A 14,803-nucleotide genomic window follows, 5' to 3' on the forward strand; every position below is an offset into this window, starting at 1 on the left:
AGTGTGGTAGAAAAAGAATGCATTCATGATCTTTAAATAAGAACAAGTATAATACAAGGTGCTATAAAAAATGTTGTGATCGCCCAGGGGCAGGCTGTCACATGGAACCTGCTTTCAGTAGTCTATTTATAGGATTATTAATTAACATATAGAAAACATGTGACAATTTGCCTTAATAATGTTAACATACTCTGACTTGACATAAAAACGGTTATCTTTTCAATTAAAACAGCCCCTTTCATTTCAAAGGTGAGTCAAGAAGACAGTCTTTCTTCTCATGAAAATGAACCATGGTTTAACAAAAGTAACTAAAGTTTTAATGTTTTCAACCTGAAATTAAGCTGAATTGATATTTTGTTATTTTACATACGTAACTTTGCAGTGTTGCAGATGAGTCCTTTTCAACAATGTGTCATCATAATTGCTCATAAACGCTCAAATGCCACTCGGAGCATATAAAGATCGTCTTTATTTCAAAACAAGCAAAAAAAATATATATGTGTGTATTGTTTTCTCTTATTACAAAAACACAGAGCTTGTTTCAATCACAAACTCTATTTGAATTGGTTGCGCAGATTCAGGACCTTGGACAGAGACACTGCAGTTGACTGCGAGCACGCGCGAAGTACAGAGCGCCTGTTCACGCGCAAAAAAGCTGGTTGGTTAAATCTGTCCAATTGATTTGGTCATTCAAATATCCGAGGGAACAAAAGTGTGCTAGCGACCTTTAAAATTCACTTTTGTGGGTATTTACTCATTTAAAGCCATCGTAGACCATTTAAGAGAGAGTAGCCAGTATAGACATAAAATAAAGCCTTTTGTAGTAACAGCTTATTGACAACAGTAAGATCGATACAGTGTGTTGTGTACAAAACGAGATCTCACTAACCCACTACGTTTTACAGAAAGTTTTCCTTAAATCTTAAAGATTAGATATGTTCACTGACGCTGCAGGGAGATGGAAGAGTTGAGATAGAAAATGTGATTTATGAACATTGTAATTTATGAATTGTGATTTACGGGACTGGATAAATCCGAGTTAAAGACCAGAAAATGAAAAGTCACAGGTGATTCATAAAATATAACATTTTAAACGTCTCTGGTACCGTGCTGGCTCAAGGTGTGCCGTCGCGTATATACATTATTATGATTAATATAACCATTATTATTAACGTAGCTTATGCACGCTCATTTGAACTTGAGCTAAATGAAGGACACTGATTGCCTAAACACGATTGCCCCTTATATCACCGCTGGACATCTGGCGTCAAAACGCCACGTATTATTCCACTGCGGACCACACGCGTAAAAGGCACCAAGTCTCTAATTTCAAAAGCTTCGTGGTCTTATATTTTGTTGAGATAGTCCAAACGAAAGTGTGGTCTCCTCGTGGTTTCACTTAAGTGATGAGGCTGATGAGGCATTCAAAGAAAAACAACACACGAAATACAGCCAGGGTGAGTGCGCGCAAGGATAGAGAAAAGGCGCATGTGTGATAAGTGTGTATTTGTAGATACAGCCCACCGCTGTCGCGCTCCCCCCCCCCCATCTTGCATGTGGACCATCTACCGCCGGACGGAGTCGCGCCAGGGTTCGTGCCACTGCAGGGAAAAAACCCCGGCAAGAATGGATTTCTAACATCGTTTCTCCTTTCTGCCCTTTACCCAACTGGCGTCATCCTCAATGTCTCTCACAATTTTTAACTAACAAAATGAGGATTTCTTGTAATCAGCTTTTACTGCTATTCTCTTGCGTTTGGGGACTCACTATGGGTGCTTTTCCGAGCAGCGTTCAAATCGGTAAGTACGGCGATGCTTCACAAAGACGCAAGCTTCACGTTAAATAGCTAAACGGTTTTCCCCCAGTGTCAAATGAATGACAAAATGTGACTGTCTGCATAGGGGTCAGGTATGAAATATCGGTGCGCAAATAATGCGGCTGGTAGTAGATAATATTTAATGCATACAAACGAGATTTTTGGTTAAATAGTTGATTAGATACTTTTTTGGTTGTTTTTATCAATGTGCCGCGCTCTGGTGTAACGGCACCACTGCAGTGCCTTTCACGTAACGGGATGTCGTTCTTGGATGTCTTCGAAGAAAGGACACAAATGCGATTAAAGTTTGTTTTTGACCAATTAATGTTTCGTAACATCGAAATCTTAATGCAGTCGTATAACCACAAAGCGACTTTAATTTCAATTCATCCGTGTGCGCTCTGTCTCGTCAAAGGAAAGTGCCTTAATTTATTCCAATCCTGCATCAAGCGCTTATCAGTAGCCGTGAGATTCATTTTATCCACTTCCATGACCGAAAATGTGTTAAGTTTACAGTATAACCGTTGTTTAATAAAACGCCTTAAGCACAACAATTCAGATAAATTGCATACATGTACGCAATGGAGTTATTCGCCTGTGAAATTTCAGAAGAGTGTTCACTTTACTCATCTGATAACGCATTTAAACATCTCTTTCACACACTTATTCTGTACCCACATTTTCTATTCGGTGTCTTTGTTGCAAAACGTTATCTCTATCCGTCTTCTCTGTCTCTCACTCTTTCCTGCAGGCGGGCTGTTCATCAGGAACACAGATCAGGAGTACACTGCCTTTCGCTTGGCTATTTTTCTTCACAACACAAGCCCCAATGCATCCGAGGCCCCCTTCAACCTGGTACCCCATGTGGACAACATTGAGACGGCCAACAGCTTCGCCGTGACCAATGCATGTGAGTTGAGCTGATTACCGGACATTAATAGGGGATAGAGCTCTTGATGACGTGGTTTGTTTCTGTACTGAGCAATTATTGAGGCATCGTTTCAGGTGCCAAGTAGATCCTCCAAAAACGACATTCATAAAATAGGCCTACTCACCTCATCCCATCCCATTTGTACACGCTTTCTTTAGTTTAAGAAGCGACAGTCAAAATGTTGAACCGCCATAAAGCACAACATCCCCACCATAAAATTAATGTCAAATGGTTAAAGAATGTATTTTGAGACGAAACGATTGGGTTTGTGTTGTAAAAACAATTCAACGTTTTTAAAAATGCGTTAATTCAAACTCACGCTGCCTCGCCTGACGTAAACGTAAGCGTAAGCGTATATCGTCAAGCGCAATCGAACCGACGGAAGCGAAAAGAAATGAACACAAAAACGCTGGTTACAACGGAGAACAGTCAAAACCCATTCATAAATTGAAAAGAGATTGAGTTTTTGCCACCCTTATCTATTTGAGCTGGAGTACACAGGATATCAAGGCTGCAGCGGCGTTGTAAACACACTCATACCAACACAGCGGTTCCTGCCAGCCCGCGAATTCACCATTTAACGTTAATGTCGACGTCCAGTGCGCCCCCTGTGAAAGCAAAGATGCACCTCTCCTGAAGCGAAAGTTTATAGTTAAGTTTGAAATTGTTCTTACGTTCATCGTTTCGCTTCAGACACACATTCATTGATTTCTTAGAGCCATGTGGATGACTTTTATATAAAGGATGCATTTGATTTTTGGAACATTTCGTGTCCCATTAACATGTAGTACAGAGTCAAATAGGCCCAAACATGGGATGGCACGAGGGTGAGTTAATTTACATTTGGTGCATTATGAATATGCCTTTATGATCCAAAGCAATTTACCGCTCCTTTTGTCTATACTTTTATCATTTTTTTGTATTTATATTCACCGAAGCTAATATGAGTACTTGCTACATGAACTAAAAGCAACAAAGGCCATTGTGGCAAGGACTGCCTGGTCCCTATCCAGCCAACATTGATGTTTGAGAGATGTGTATACAGGCAGGCTAGGTGCACACAGCGGACCCTTTGACATTGTATCGTATTTGTGTGTATGTTCCCCTCCCCCAGTGCCCACAGCCAGACATTTTCCCTGAGTGTGAATGTTTCATTTGCTGACATACAAATTGTGCTGGCATTGCATAATTTTTATTTGCATTTTTTCATTTGGATTTTCAAGACTAGGTCTGTCAAAGATTTTGTATACATTTTCTGGTATTACAGGTGTGGGCAATGTTTAGAATAGCCAGAATACAGCACTGGGAAGTGTTTGGTGGAGGGAGTTTTAGGAAACAGGTCCATATGCTTGAAGCTGTGATGATGTCATATTAAGGCCACTATACTTTTCCAACATTTGTGTTTCATTTCCCATCATGCTCTGCTTTGTTGCCATAGGGTCAGGGGGAGTAGTGGGGGGCACACTGCTCTCCTCTGATCCACATTTATGCCTGGATGTCTCTGCTTCCCCCTCCTGCTGTATTGTGTTTGCTTCTCTTGCTATTTTATTCACGTAATCTTCAATGCTCTGCTCCAACCACAGCATACAGTGTTCCGTATTTTCGTCTTATCTGCTTTGTGATGAAGAGAAGCAATCCAAGCAGTGTTCTTGGTATAGGCATTTCTTCTCAATGGCAGGCAGGGTGAAAGTTTGAAAATAGTAAATATGCCTATAACAAGACAGCATCCACAATTGTCTTCAAAGTATAGTTTTACTTGTTTACTGCAATTTCATTATTGGGATGTGGTAAAAATGTTACGTACCAGAATAAATTGGAGGTAACAAAAAATTGCTATTTGGCTGTTAGTTAAGAGTTTTCATTAGCCTGCCAAAACAGTGATGTGAATGTTAAAGAGGATGTGAAAGGTAATATAAAGAAATCAGACCAGTTAAGAAAGCAAATATGAATGAACCATTAAGATGTCTTGTTTAAGTCACACCTATCGCTCGCATTATTAAAGTTACATTATTCCGCATGTTTAATTATTATGACATGTCTGTTATCACACACGCCATGCTTCATCCCAGCCTTGTCACACTACCGTATCCCTTCACACGTTCTTAGTCCTCATCCTGTGTCACAATATGTAGTGTCCTCCACACTCAAAGACACAGACGGCCTCTTGAACGATAATAATGAATTGGTTCGAATTTTTTATAGCCCATTTAACCTTCTCGTCAGATTAGATGCAGGCAGTGTCGTCATGGTAATTCGAGCCAGCCTGATAAATTCTGCTATTACTGTGTATGAACAATCGGTTTTGGTTAAACAGATTAATCGCCCAGTCCGTCACTCGCCATTTTGAGAGCGGCGTAAATCACAGCGGAGGAGTGGCAGCCCCGGATGACTGCTTGTGTAGTAGTCAGACTGATGCGGTGTGCCACATACTCGGCATCAGCTCAGTCTGTCCCTCCTTCCTCTGTGTGCGGCTCCGACTGCAGTTGGCTGCTCACAAGGGCTTTTTATTTCTCACTGGGGAGCCTTTTCTTGCCGTGGGGGGATGAGTGGAGGACAGAGTATTCTCTTCCAATGATCCCTCTGCCTTCTTCCCTTCCAGCTCTGCAGTGTTATTTCTAAAAGGCGATGGTTAAACTAAGCGGAGAATGATGAATGCGTGCGTGTGTTTTGGGAAGGGTGGGGGTAATTCTGCGCTGTAGGGATTTGTGTGACCTCTAGGACAGCGGGGCTAGGGAATTCTCTCCTTGTCGGTGATTTCACCAAACTTTAATTCCTCTGGACATGCATATTTATTGTAATATAACAAACATTACAGACGGAGGGCCGTATAGCAGATTGTTAGAAACAATTATGGGAGGAGCTGTGTGCAAGCAGTGTGAAAAATCATTTATTCTGCAGCGCCTTTGTTCCACTCCATCTGTTTTTAAAATGTATGAACCTTTCAATAAGGCCCTTATGAGTCTGGGACAGTTTTGTGCTTCGACTGTTGTGTCAACAGAGAAGATTACATGCCACATATATGTGTGTCTATCATGAAAGGTTTCATGGGGTTTGGCTACCCTTAAAAAAATGAAAACGGAGCAAGACGCCAAGAAATGACATAAATAGCCGGGGGCTTATGGGGACTGTTTTTGCAGATTTGATCCCTCTGTAAGGAAAAAAAAATTCACACTCCGTCTCTCTTCTCTCTGTATCCTGTGTCTTTCTCATGAACAGTTTTGTTTTAACATGGTAACTCTGTCTGTCTTTCCTCCAACTTGCTGATTAATGCCTGGGTCTGATGTTTGCATAAGTCTCGCTGTAATTCTTGAATCAATAGTTGTTTCCTGCAGCCATCTGCAGTGCGAGTGGAAAGGGGGGTGAAAAGCCTCTAGTGATCTCAAGTTGTTTGATGGAGAGCTGTGAAAATGGCTGACGGTGAGCTGCGCTTTCATATCAGCTCCAATTCTCTGTTTATTGACAGACTGATATCTGTATTGACAACAATTTGTCTATAATTGAAACCTGCATCGTGAGGTAGACTTGGCACATATTTGTCTGTGGTGTTGTTTGAAAATACATTTTAGTGTGTATTCAGAGCTTTGTCAGTCTTTATCTAAATGATGGTGTGCAAGCGATCAAATACCCCTGCCCCTGCCGTTTCAGAAAGGAGGTTTATTAACCCTGAAATGAGGGAAGCTCCGGGTTTTCCGTTTCAGAATGCGAGGTATATCAAACCCAAGAATGCGGGGTAACTCAGCCCCTTTTCTAAAAGAGAGGTAAATCTTTCTTGTACTCAGAGTCAGTATGCATAAGTAACTTACTCTGTGAACCTAACCTGGTAAACCCAGAGTTTCTTTCAATCTCCTCATTCATTCATTAGAAAAGTCATCCATGGCACACACTTTGATCGCACAGAGACAATCTCGGTCATTACATGTTTTCACAAATGGTAGTTTTCTATGGACGATAAGAAATGACTTAATAATGTGTATAAATAAAGTGCACGAATAAAGAATACCTCAACAGGTATTGTTCTGGCTTTTGTTGAAACTAGTAACTTTGTATTAGCACCTACTGTATTATTACTCCTGTGTGGCATATCACTTATTGCTTCCTGAACTCTCTGTAAGTCGCTTTGGATGAAAGCGTCTGCTAAAGGACTAAATTAAAATGAAACAAATAAATACAGACATAAATGCAGAAATGAAGCGACTAAGGTAAAAACTATTAATTTAGACTTGCAGCCATTCCTACCCAAATCTGCTCGGACCATTGATCAGTGTGACTTTGACACGAAAGTCTTGACACAAGACAAGTGTCCTTTACACAATGACATCTCACACCCATCACTAGAGCACTGATAAGGTGAGAACATGAGAATTCTTTTTATTGTTTTATTACTGTTGTTTCATTCATTTATCCAGTCATTTACTGATACGTTTTTTATTGATACATTTATCAATTTATTAATTTTACACTTAAGTCATTTTCAGCACATTATTAAATCCACTGTATGCATAGCGGAAAGTGTGCCTCGCTCTCAATCGCTTTCTGCCGCCATGTAGCTTTTTTTGGTGCCTTTGCTATGGTGAATCGTAATATAGGAGCTCCATTGATCATGTTTGTGGTGCACACGCTTAACTCAAGGTAAGCCTACCCAGAGTTGATAGAAGTTACTCAAATCAGCTCTGTTTTAAAACCAAAAACTCACAGTTTTCAAGTTCACATTCTAACTCGGTGTTGGTAGAACCTCCTTATTGAAGCGGGTCCCAGGTCCTTCTTCCACAATGTATTTTTGGATCCAAACCGCGATACGGCTGTGTGGTAAACATATAACCTAAAATACTGGCAAACATCCACCTACCGTTACGCTTTGTGCCCAGTTGAATGTTCTTCCCTTTAAAAATACATTCCTTCTCAAACACGGTGCAGTTTGCTAATGTGCACTCGGACTGGTTTCACACCAGCCTAACCAACGTCTGACGTCATGTTGATTAGGGTGTACACCAAAAGCTCCACTGTTTAAAGTACCCTTAATAAACATGCTTGTGTATTGCTAGCTCTTTTCGCACTTCGCTGAGTTTTTTCCCTCTCCTCTCCCCTGGAGGCACGGCTCTGAACTCGCTTTAAGTGGTCGGGATTCACCTCCTGATTGAGCGTCTCGAGCGGCGGGGTCTCTGAGGATCCTGGGATGATTTTTGGGTTAGGTTTGATTCCCCTGACTTTGGTGGGCTCTGTCCTCCTTTAAAACAGGTTGCGGAATGGGTCTGCGGATGATGGAGGGATTGACGAGGCTGTTTGGGCTATTGGGAAAGTTGGAGAGGATGGTGTGTGTGTGTTTGTGTGTGTGTGTTTTTGTATACCAGAGGAACTTTTCTTCTAACATGAGATTAATATGGCCAGACAATGCAGAGAACACACAGAGTGTCCAAATTTGGGGGCATGGAGGAAGATGGAAAGCAGCCTCAAACCCACAGAGGAGGCAGACAGGGAGTTTGTTCTCATTTTTGAGTGGGCATCAGTGACAGCTCTGGCCAAGATTGTACGGTAGGGAAAAATATCATACGATAGATGAAAAAAACATTTGAACTTCTTCACTGTGTACATTTTTTTTATAGATGGAACAGTTTTTGCAGGGGAGCTGCATTAAGACCTAGATGTAATAGTGTATTTTTAATAAACCAAGCAACATTTCAAACTGCAACTAAATGTATTTTCTTTGTATGGTAATAAGCAGCTTTGACATTTTCATTTAGTTCTTGTATTATGTAGGTGTAAATATTTAGAATGACATGAGGCTAGGTGAATTAATTTTCAGTTGTCAAAGCAAATGAACTGCAGATTGGTCTGACCCAATGGAAATGGTTATTTCTTCTGTAGCGTTTTAAACATTTTTTAATGTTTACCATAACCATGTAACCTTATTATAAAATATACAAATACGTTTTCTTTTTCAAAATCTGTTAAAAATCCACTTTACTCCATGATGCTTCTGCATACAGATACGAAGTAATACCAAGACGCTCTTACTCATAAATTAATGTCTTAACATGTTATACCAGTGGTCCATTTCCCCGGCAGTCTGTCCTCATAGAGCAGTTGGTTTTAACAAAACTCAATTTTCCCCATGATTAAAAAATGCTTGCATATCCCCCAAGCATTCTTGAGACATCTTTTTAGCCGGCGTGTTTGTCGAGGCAAAATATTTTCCATGAATTCTTTTTAGCGGTCTCTACTGCGTCTGTGTTTGTACCAACCCAAGTATCTCCACAGATTAGAGTCTTTGTACTAGCCTCAAAGAGTTCGCTTCACTGAGCAGCTGTCTCCTCCGAGGCCAGGTAGATCCGATAGATTCGAAGCCCTCTGAACCTTTTTCAAAGTCCCTTTCTCTCCTCACGGCATTCTTACCTATGGCATCTTCCTCTGTCCTTCAAGCTGTGCTTCAGAAACATGGCAGGACTGGAATGATGGATCACCTTAGACCCATGCACAAGGGCAACAGACAAATGGGAGGGGTTGATGCTAGGGGACAGTGGCTGCCCGTCAGCTGTCCTCTGGCAGGTCCAGTGCTTTGTCAGTCTCCTTTCATCATTTATGACAGCGGATCAGACTGCCGCTACAGGGGGAATGCGGACACAAGGTCCCCTTGCTTGCGGTTGTGTGTTGGGGATAATCTAGATGGGAGGAATGGGAATTTTTCATTAGATTGCTGTATGCTAGAAAGCTTAGGAGAATTAAATTAGATACATTTAGATTGGTAGAGTCATGTCTGATGAGGTCTCTGGATTGTCATCAATGCAATCGAGAATGTTGTAGTGATAGAGTGCATTTTGTAATGGATGACAATGACAGCATTAAAGGCAACAACAACGGATGTAAAGGAAAGCAAGGAAAATTCAAAACATTGAGAATGAATTGTGCATTCGCATGTGATGTTTATCTCTTAGCATGTGATTTACTAAGATAATTCTGCAAATCAGGTAACAAAGTCTGTGCTTAATTTCCAAAATCAATTGGTAAAGTAATCTTTTTCTGTGTGTCAAGTTGTGGAGAATAAGCAGACAGCTCTGCTTGGACTTTAAAGAATCATTCAGAACCAGACACCTGAATCGGCACTTTAAAATGCTGAAGGTCACAATTAATTGTCACTTTTAATTGTCATGTGATGAACTGCTACCAACGTGCTCAATGAAAAATGTACACAAACAAATGCATAACCTTAATTGCGACAGGAAAATTGCCTTGAGTTTTGTGAAGGGAGCAAAACTATAATGAGTCTCATTTACATAGAAGGAAGCCATGTTTGCACTAACATGGACATTTACGTCATTTATGTTACAATAATTTTTTTTATAATTTGCATATAACATTTTCTGTAACATGAATTTCCACGCTTTAAATACACATGACACAGGTGACACTGTTTACTGAATCTGACCCAAATAAATGATTCAAAGCGTGACCTATTCAATTATATTTACAATGTTTGTGTTGATATTCTCAGTTATTGTCCTGATTTGCTCTTGCTTCTGATTGTTGTATTTGTTTAAATCACATTCCTTGATAAAGAAGCTAATGAGATACCGGCACGCCAAGTGCATTTATAATAACAGCATGACATTTTTTGGTTGTTGTTTTATTTATCACTTGTCTAATGCCGGTTGATCTATCATAGCCCATAGCACCAACCTTTTACTGTATCAGCACTGTATGCCCCCATCTTGATAGCAGCCAGTCATCTAGCTCTGCACGAGATCAAGACTGATGGAGGGTGTAGAAAGCCGAATGAAAGCTGTGTTTGGAAGGATAGGTAATGCAACAAAGAGCTGACATGTGAAAAAATGTAAATAAATGCCTGATGGTGAGGAATGGCCTAGACTACAAGACCAGGCAGGTTTATTGTTTCAGGCATTGCTCATATATTGTTCCTATATATCCCTGTTATCTGTATGGAATTCTAATATTTTTTTCCCCTTCAAACATGCCTCTGTGGTAATGCCGACAAACAGTCCAGCTGGTGCTACAATGCACATTTTAGAGAATCTGGTATATTCTAGGGTTTTGTAATGAGATTGAAAGGTTGATCAGTGGTTCTCGTACTTGTCAAACTTGGCTTATACACAGAAATCAGCCAGACTCAAGTGTCCATTTATCTTTTGGCTTTACTTTATGTGTGTTATCAGGATGTCTCAGTATTTTTGGTGTGGTGGTGAATTTGGACTTCCATAACCATGCTGGAGAATGAGAGGAGTTATTATCTAACACGCAGACATTTTCTGTCTCTGTCAATTTTCTAGAAAGCATGTACTTTTAATCAGCAATTTTCAAAAGCTAGTCAAAATAGTCAATAATGTGAAGGACAGGAAAGAAAATGTGATTTTCAGCACGCCATTTATGTTACAATAAAACATTTAAATAATTAATAACAATAATAAGTTGTTTGTCAGTTTTTTGCTTTGCCAACAAATTTCTTGAACATTTTTGATGATTCAGTTTTCTTTCCCATGTTGGCAGACTGAATATGGCTTATTGAATATATCGAATTCTTTTTATACATTTTTTGTCAAGCCGTGAGCCATATTTCTATATTTGCCAGCAGAGGGGAGGACATTTTCACTCTAGAAGGACATTTATGGTTATGATCTTTCTGCACTATATCCTCTAACAGTTTCATATAAAGCCAAGTGCTTCGTTTAAGCTTTGTGTGTGTGCTGCTTTTCTCCTGCTAAACATGTGGCACATTAAAAGCTGTAGACGCACTGCATATGTTTTAACAACAGTAGAATAGACACGTGAGTGTTTATTTTAAGTACTTTATAAAAGTGCTTTTTTGAACTGTTCAACTAATTGTACTAATTTATATACAATTATTAAGTCTTACTACTAGAATTGGTTAATCTAAAATATATATTTTGATTCATAATTTACTGACCCTTATGCAATCCTAGGTGTATACTGTATGACTTTCTTTCTTTACATGGACACAATCTGTGTAGTTTTGAAAAAGGAATTTGGTCTTCCTAGCTTTTGAATAGTGGTTCTGTTTTGACGCATATACACTCTTAACAGTGGCGTAGCAGGTCCGGTTCAGGCTCATATGTAAGAGCCTTTTACCGGGCCCCACCCGTACATTAGCGACCACGATCAGTTGTTTACTCTGTTTACTCGGTGTGCGTTATTAAATTGTTGACGCGTGTCGAACCCACTCAAATAGTATAGGCAGACCCCACGTGTAGTTATCTCTTTAAAGTTATGTATCATCTTTACTCAAAAACAATTAGTAATTTCATAAGGATATTCAGGATATTTTAAGGTATTCATTTATATATTAAACTGGTACTTTGCTTATCTATAGTTTGCTTAGTTTGACCATTTTGCTTTTCTCTGTTTTTATAAGAAAGCAGCGTATAATTTTGTACTTAAAGCCTTTTTTAACCCACCTTGTTCATATGGTTACATAACTACCCTTTCCCTTGACACTCATAATGTGGAAGGTGTATATGGGGGAGGATTTGTGTGAACTTTGCTGCTTACCACTAATTAGTCCGCTTGGAGCATAGTTAGACTAAAGGCATCTCTGATGTCCTGCCCCAGTCTCTCATTGTTGTTGTTTTTTCTAGGCCCCTGGTAGCATCATTTCTATCTTTCTCTCTTCACTTAAATTAGAGAGGAAAATGTAATGAAACGGTAATTTCAAAGAGGAATGCACAGAAAGGTCATTGCATAATATGACGCTTGTAATTGAAAAAGACTGAGGAAGAAGGATGGATAGAGCGAGCTTCGCAACGCTCCTAGTGATGTTCAGCGTTTACAGATTGTACTGAAGTTCTTGTTGCTGTCTACTTCCTGAGTGGCGTCATTTAACAAGATTTTTCTTGAAATGCACATCATTCCTTTAGATTTCACTTCAAAAGGTGTTGAATAAAAGTACCACATTCACGGTGCAGTCAGTGTTGTTCAGTCTCTACAGAATACTCTTAAATGTGAAACAGCCTGATCTGCCAAACAGGGTTGATTCATCTGGATTCAAACAAAGGATATTAAAATCGAATGATCTGAGGCCATCTTCCAAATTGTCTGCTAGCCAAGCTTTGACTGTATTGATCAAGGCCTTAAAACAGTAAATATAAACTCAGTAAAAATTAAACCCGCACTGTATTTATTCACATGGGCCCCAACAAGATGAGGACAAAACATAAAATTTAAGTTTAAATTCATTCAGATTACATCACCAAATTACAACAGGAAGGAAAATAAATGTAGCAATAAAGAGACGCCATGATAGGGTGTAGAGAAAGCCACCTGCCACCAAACTTCAATATTCTCTCTGCTTGTTCAAGTTATAATGTGATCTTTATACTCCTCCAGCACAGCTGCATACAGTGATTACCGGACCAGTCTCATTGAAACAGAAACAGGGTGTGTTAAGAGGAATGAGTGTTGATCAGGCACCAACCATTCAACACTCACTACTTCTTGTACTACTGTACCACTCAAACTGATCCAGAATCAGCCAAGCATGACTCTTTGTTTACCATTCTGTGGGAGTATTGTGATTTATGACATGTTACATTTATTCAAAGTAAAGTTTAAGCAAACGTTGTTGATAAAAGATGGTGCTTGCATAGAAATTTACAACTTTGAAAAAGCTCTGTCTTAAACTCAGTAGTTTTATCTGGAAACAACATGTTGCAAAATAATAAACAATCAAAATACAAGTTCATGGAAACTGAAAAAAATGCTGTTTATCCTTAAAAGCAGTAGCACATTAAAACCTTGTGTTGAAATCAATGGCAGAGCACCTTTTTGCACTTGGACATTGAGCTTTACCAATGATTGGTTAAGCATTGTCATGGTGACTGGATCGCAATCCTGGAGCAATGAACATGCTTAGGGGAAATGTAAACATTTGTTCAGGAAATGTAGTGGTTTAAAAGAAAAAGTCAGCAGAAATATAAAGACTCAGGTAAAGTACACATACTCCCAAAAAATACTTAAAGCGGCCCCTTTTTTTATATCTCATGTTAATCTTGAGTACTTACAGAATAGTACTGAACCCTTTAAATACCCGCAGAGTCTTTAGTTTGATTACATTTATAAAAGACAGCTGTACGATTATTTCTGAAACCATGCGACGTGTGTGGGGGGAGGAACTACCGCGTGCGGTTCATGTCCCAGAGTCTTCTGCGCTTGCACCGCCACTCCATCTATTAGTTTCAAACGATCTCCAAATCCAGCGTTATATAACATTCATCACCCGAATGCAGCGAACAAACAACACAGCTAAACTTCGCGAACATTGTGCTCTCTCTCCTGCACACAAGTGAAAGTGACTTGTGCACAATCTGCGCATGCTCCTTCTCCCGCTCTCCATGGTTGATGCGTGGGCGTGCCGGTTTTCCAGGAGGATTGTCCAATAAAGGGACTAAGAAAAGTTATGAAACGATTTTTCATGTTCGAAAACGACTTTCCGAAACCTGTACGAACACCGGGGGAGTTTAGCGAGCACAGAAATACTACGTCATACGACCAACTCGTTTTTTGACATGTTGACCATGTCAAGCGTGAGAAGACAACACATTTGACATTGTATATAAGTCAGAATGAATGAAACACCTTTGCAGGGCTGCTTTAAGTACTGCACTTTAAGTATTTTTACTTTGTTATATTACAACACTGATAAGTACCACATAATTGAATTTTCTCCTTTGCGCTAACCCTTGGTAGCATGAGCTTAAAGTTGGCAGATAATATATCAGGGGAAAAGTTTAATTTTGCTGTATCATCCTCTACCCAACCAGGTGTCTGTTCTGCACAGTAATCACATCTGAACACTGCTATAATGCAGCATACGTACTCTTAAATATAACTTGATTATATAAGATGACGTCGTCTGTGTTTCTTCTTATAAAGCATTATTTGTTTCTTCTGGTGTCTCTTGCACATTCTATCATATTCCATTCTGGGGTGAGTGTAGTTAATTATGGTACTGAGCAATTTATTCATGTGCTGTTTGTTGTTTGTTGCTTTGAGGAGTCCACAAATTGCACATCTAAATCATTGCACTACATTGA

The 14,803-nt window shown here is 39.6% G+C and overlaps 1 protein-coding gene across 1 annotated transcript in view; it reads left to right on the forward strand.

Annotated features, from left to right (window-relative positions):
* Positions 1–1,475: 1,475 nt before the first annotated feature.
* gria4b (glutamate receptor, ionotropic, AMPA 4b) overlaps positions 1,476–14,803 on the forward strand; it is a 75,510-nt gene continuing 62,182 nt past the window's right edge. Inside the window, exons 1-2 of the mRNA XM_079485788.1 lie at positions 1,476–1,799; positions 2,568–2,726. Coding sequence (XP_079341914.1) covers positions 1,712–1,799; positions 2,568–2,726 — 247 coding nt within the window. The 5' untranslated portion in view covers positions 1,476–1,711. The remainder of the gene's footprint in view (positions 1,800–2,567; positions 2,727–14,803) is intronic.

This window comes from Barbatula barbatula, assembly GCF_947034865.1.
Source record: "Barbatula barbatula genome assembly, chromosome: 22".
NCBI lineage: Eukaryota > Metazoa > Chordata > Actinopteri > Cypriniformes > Nemacheilidae > Barbatula > Barbatula barbatula.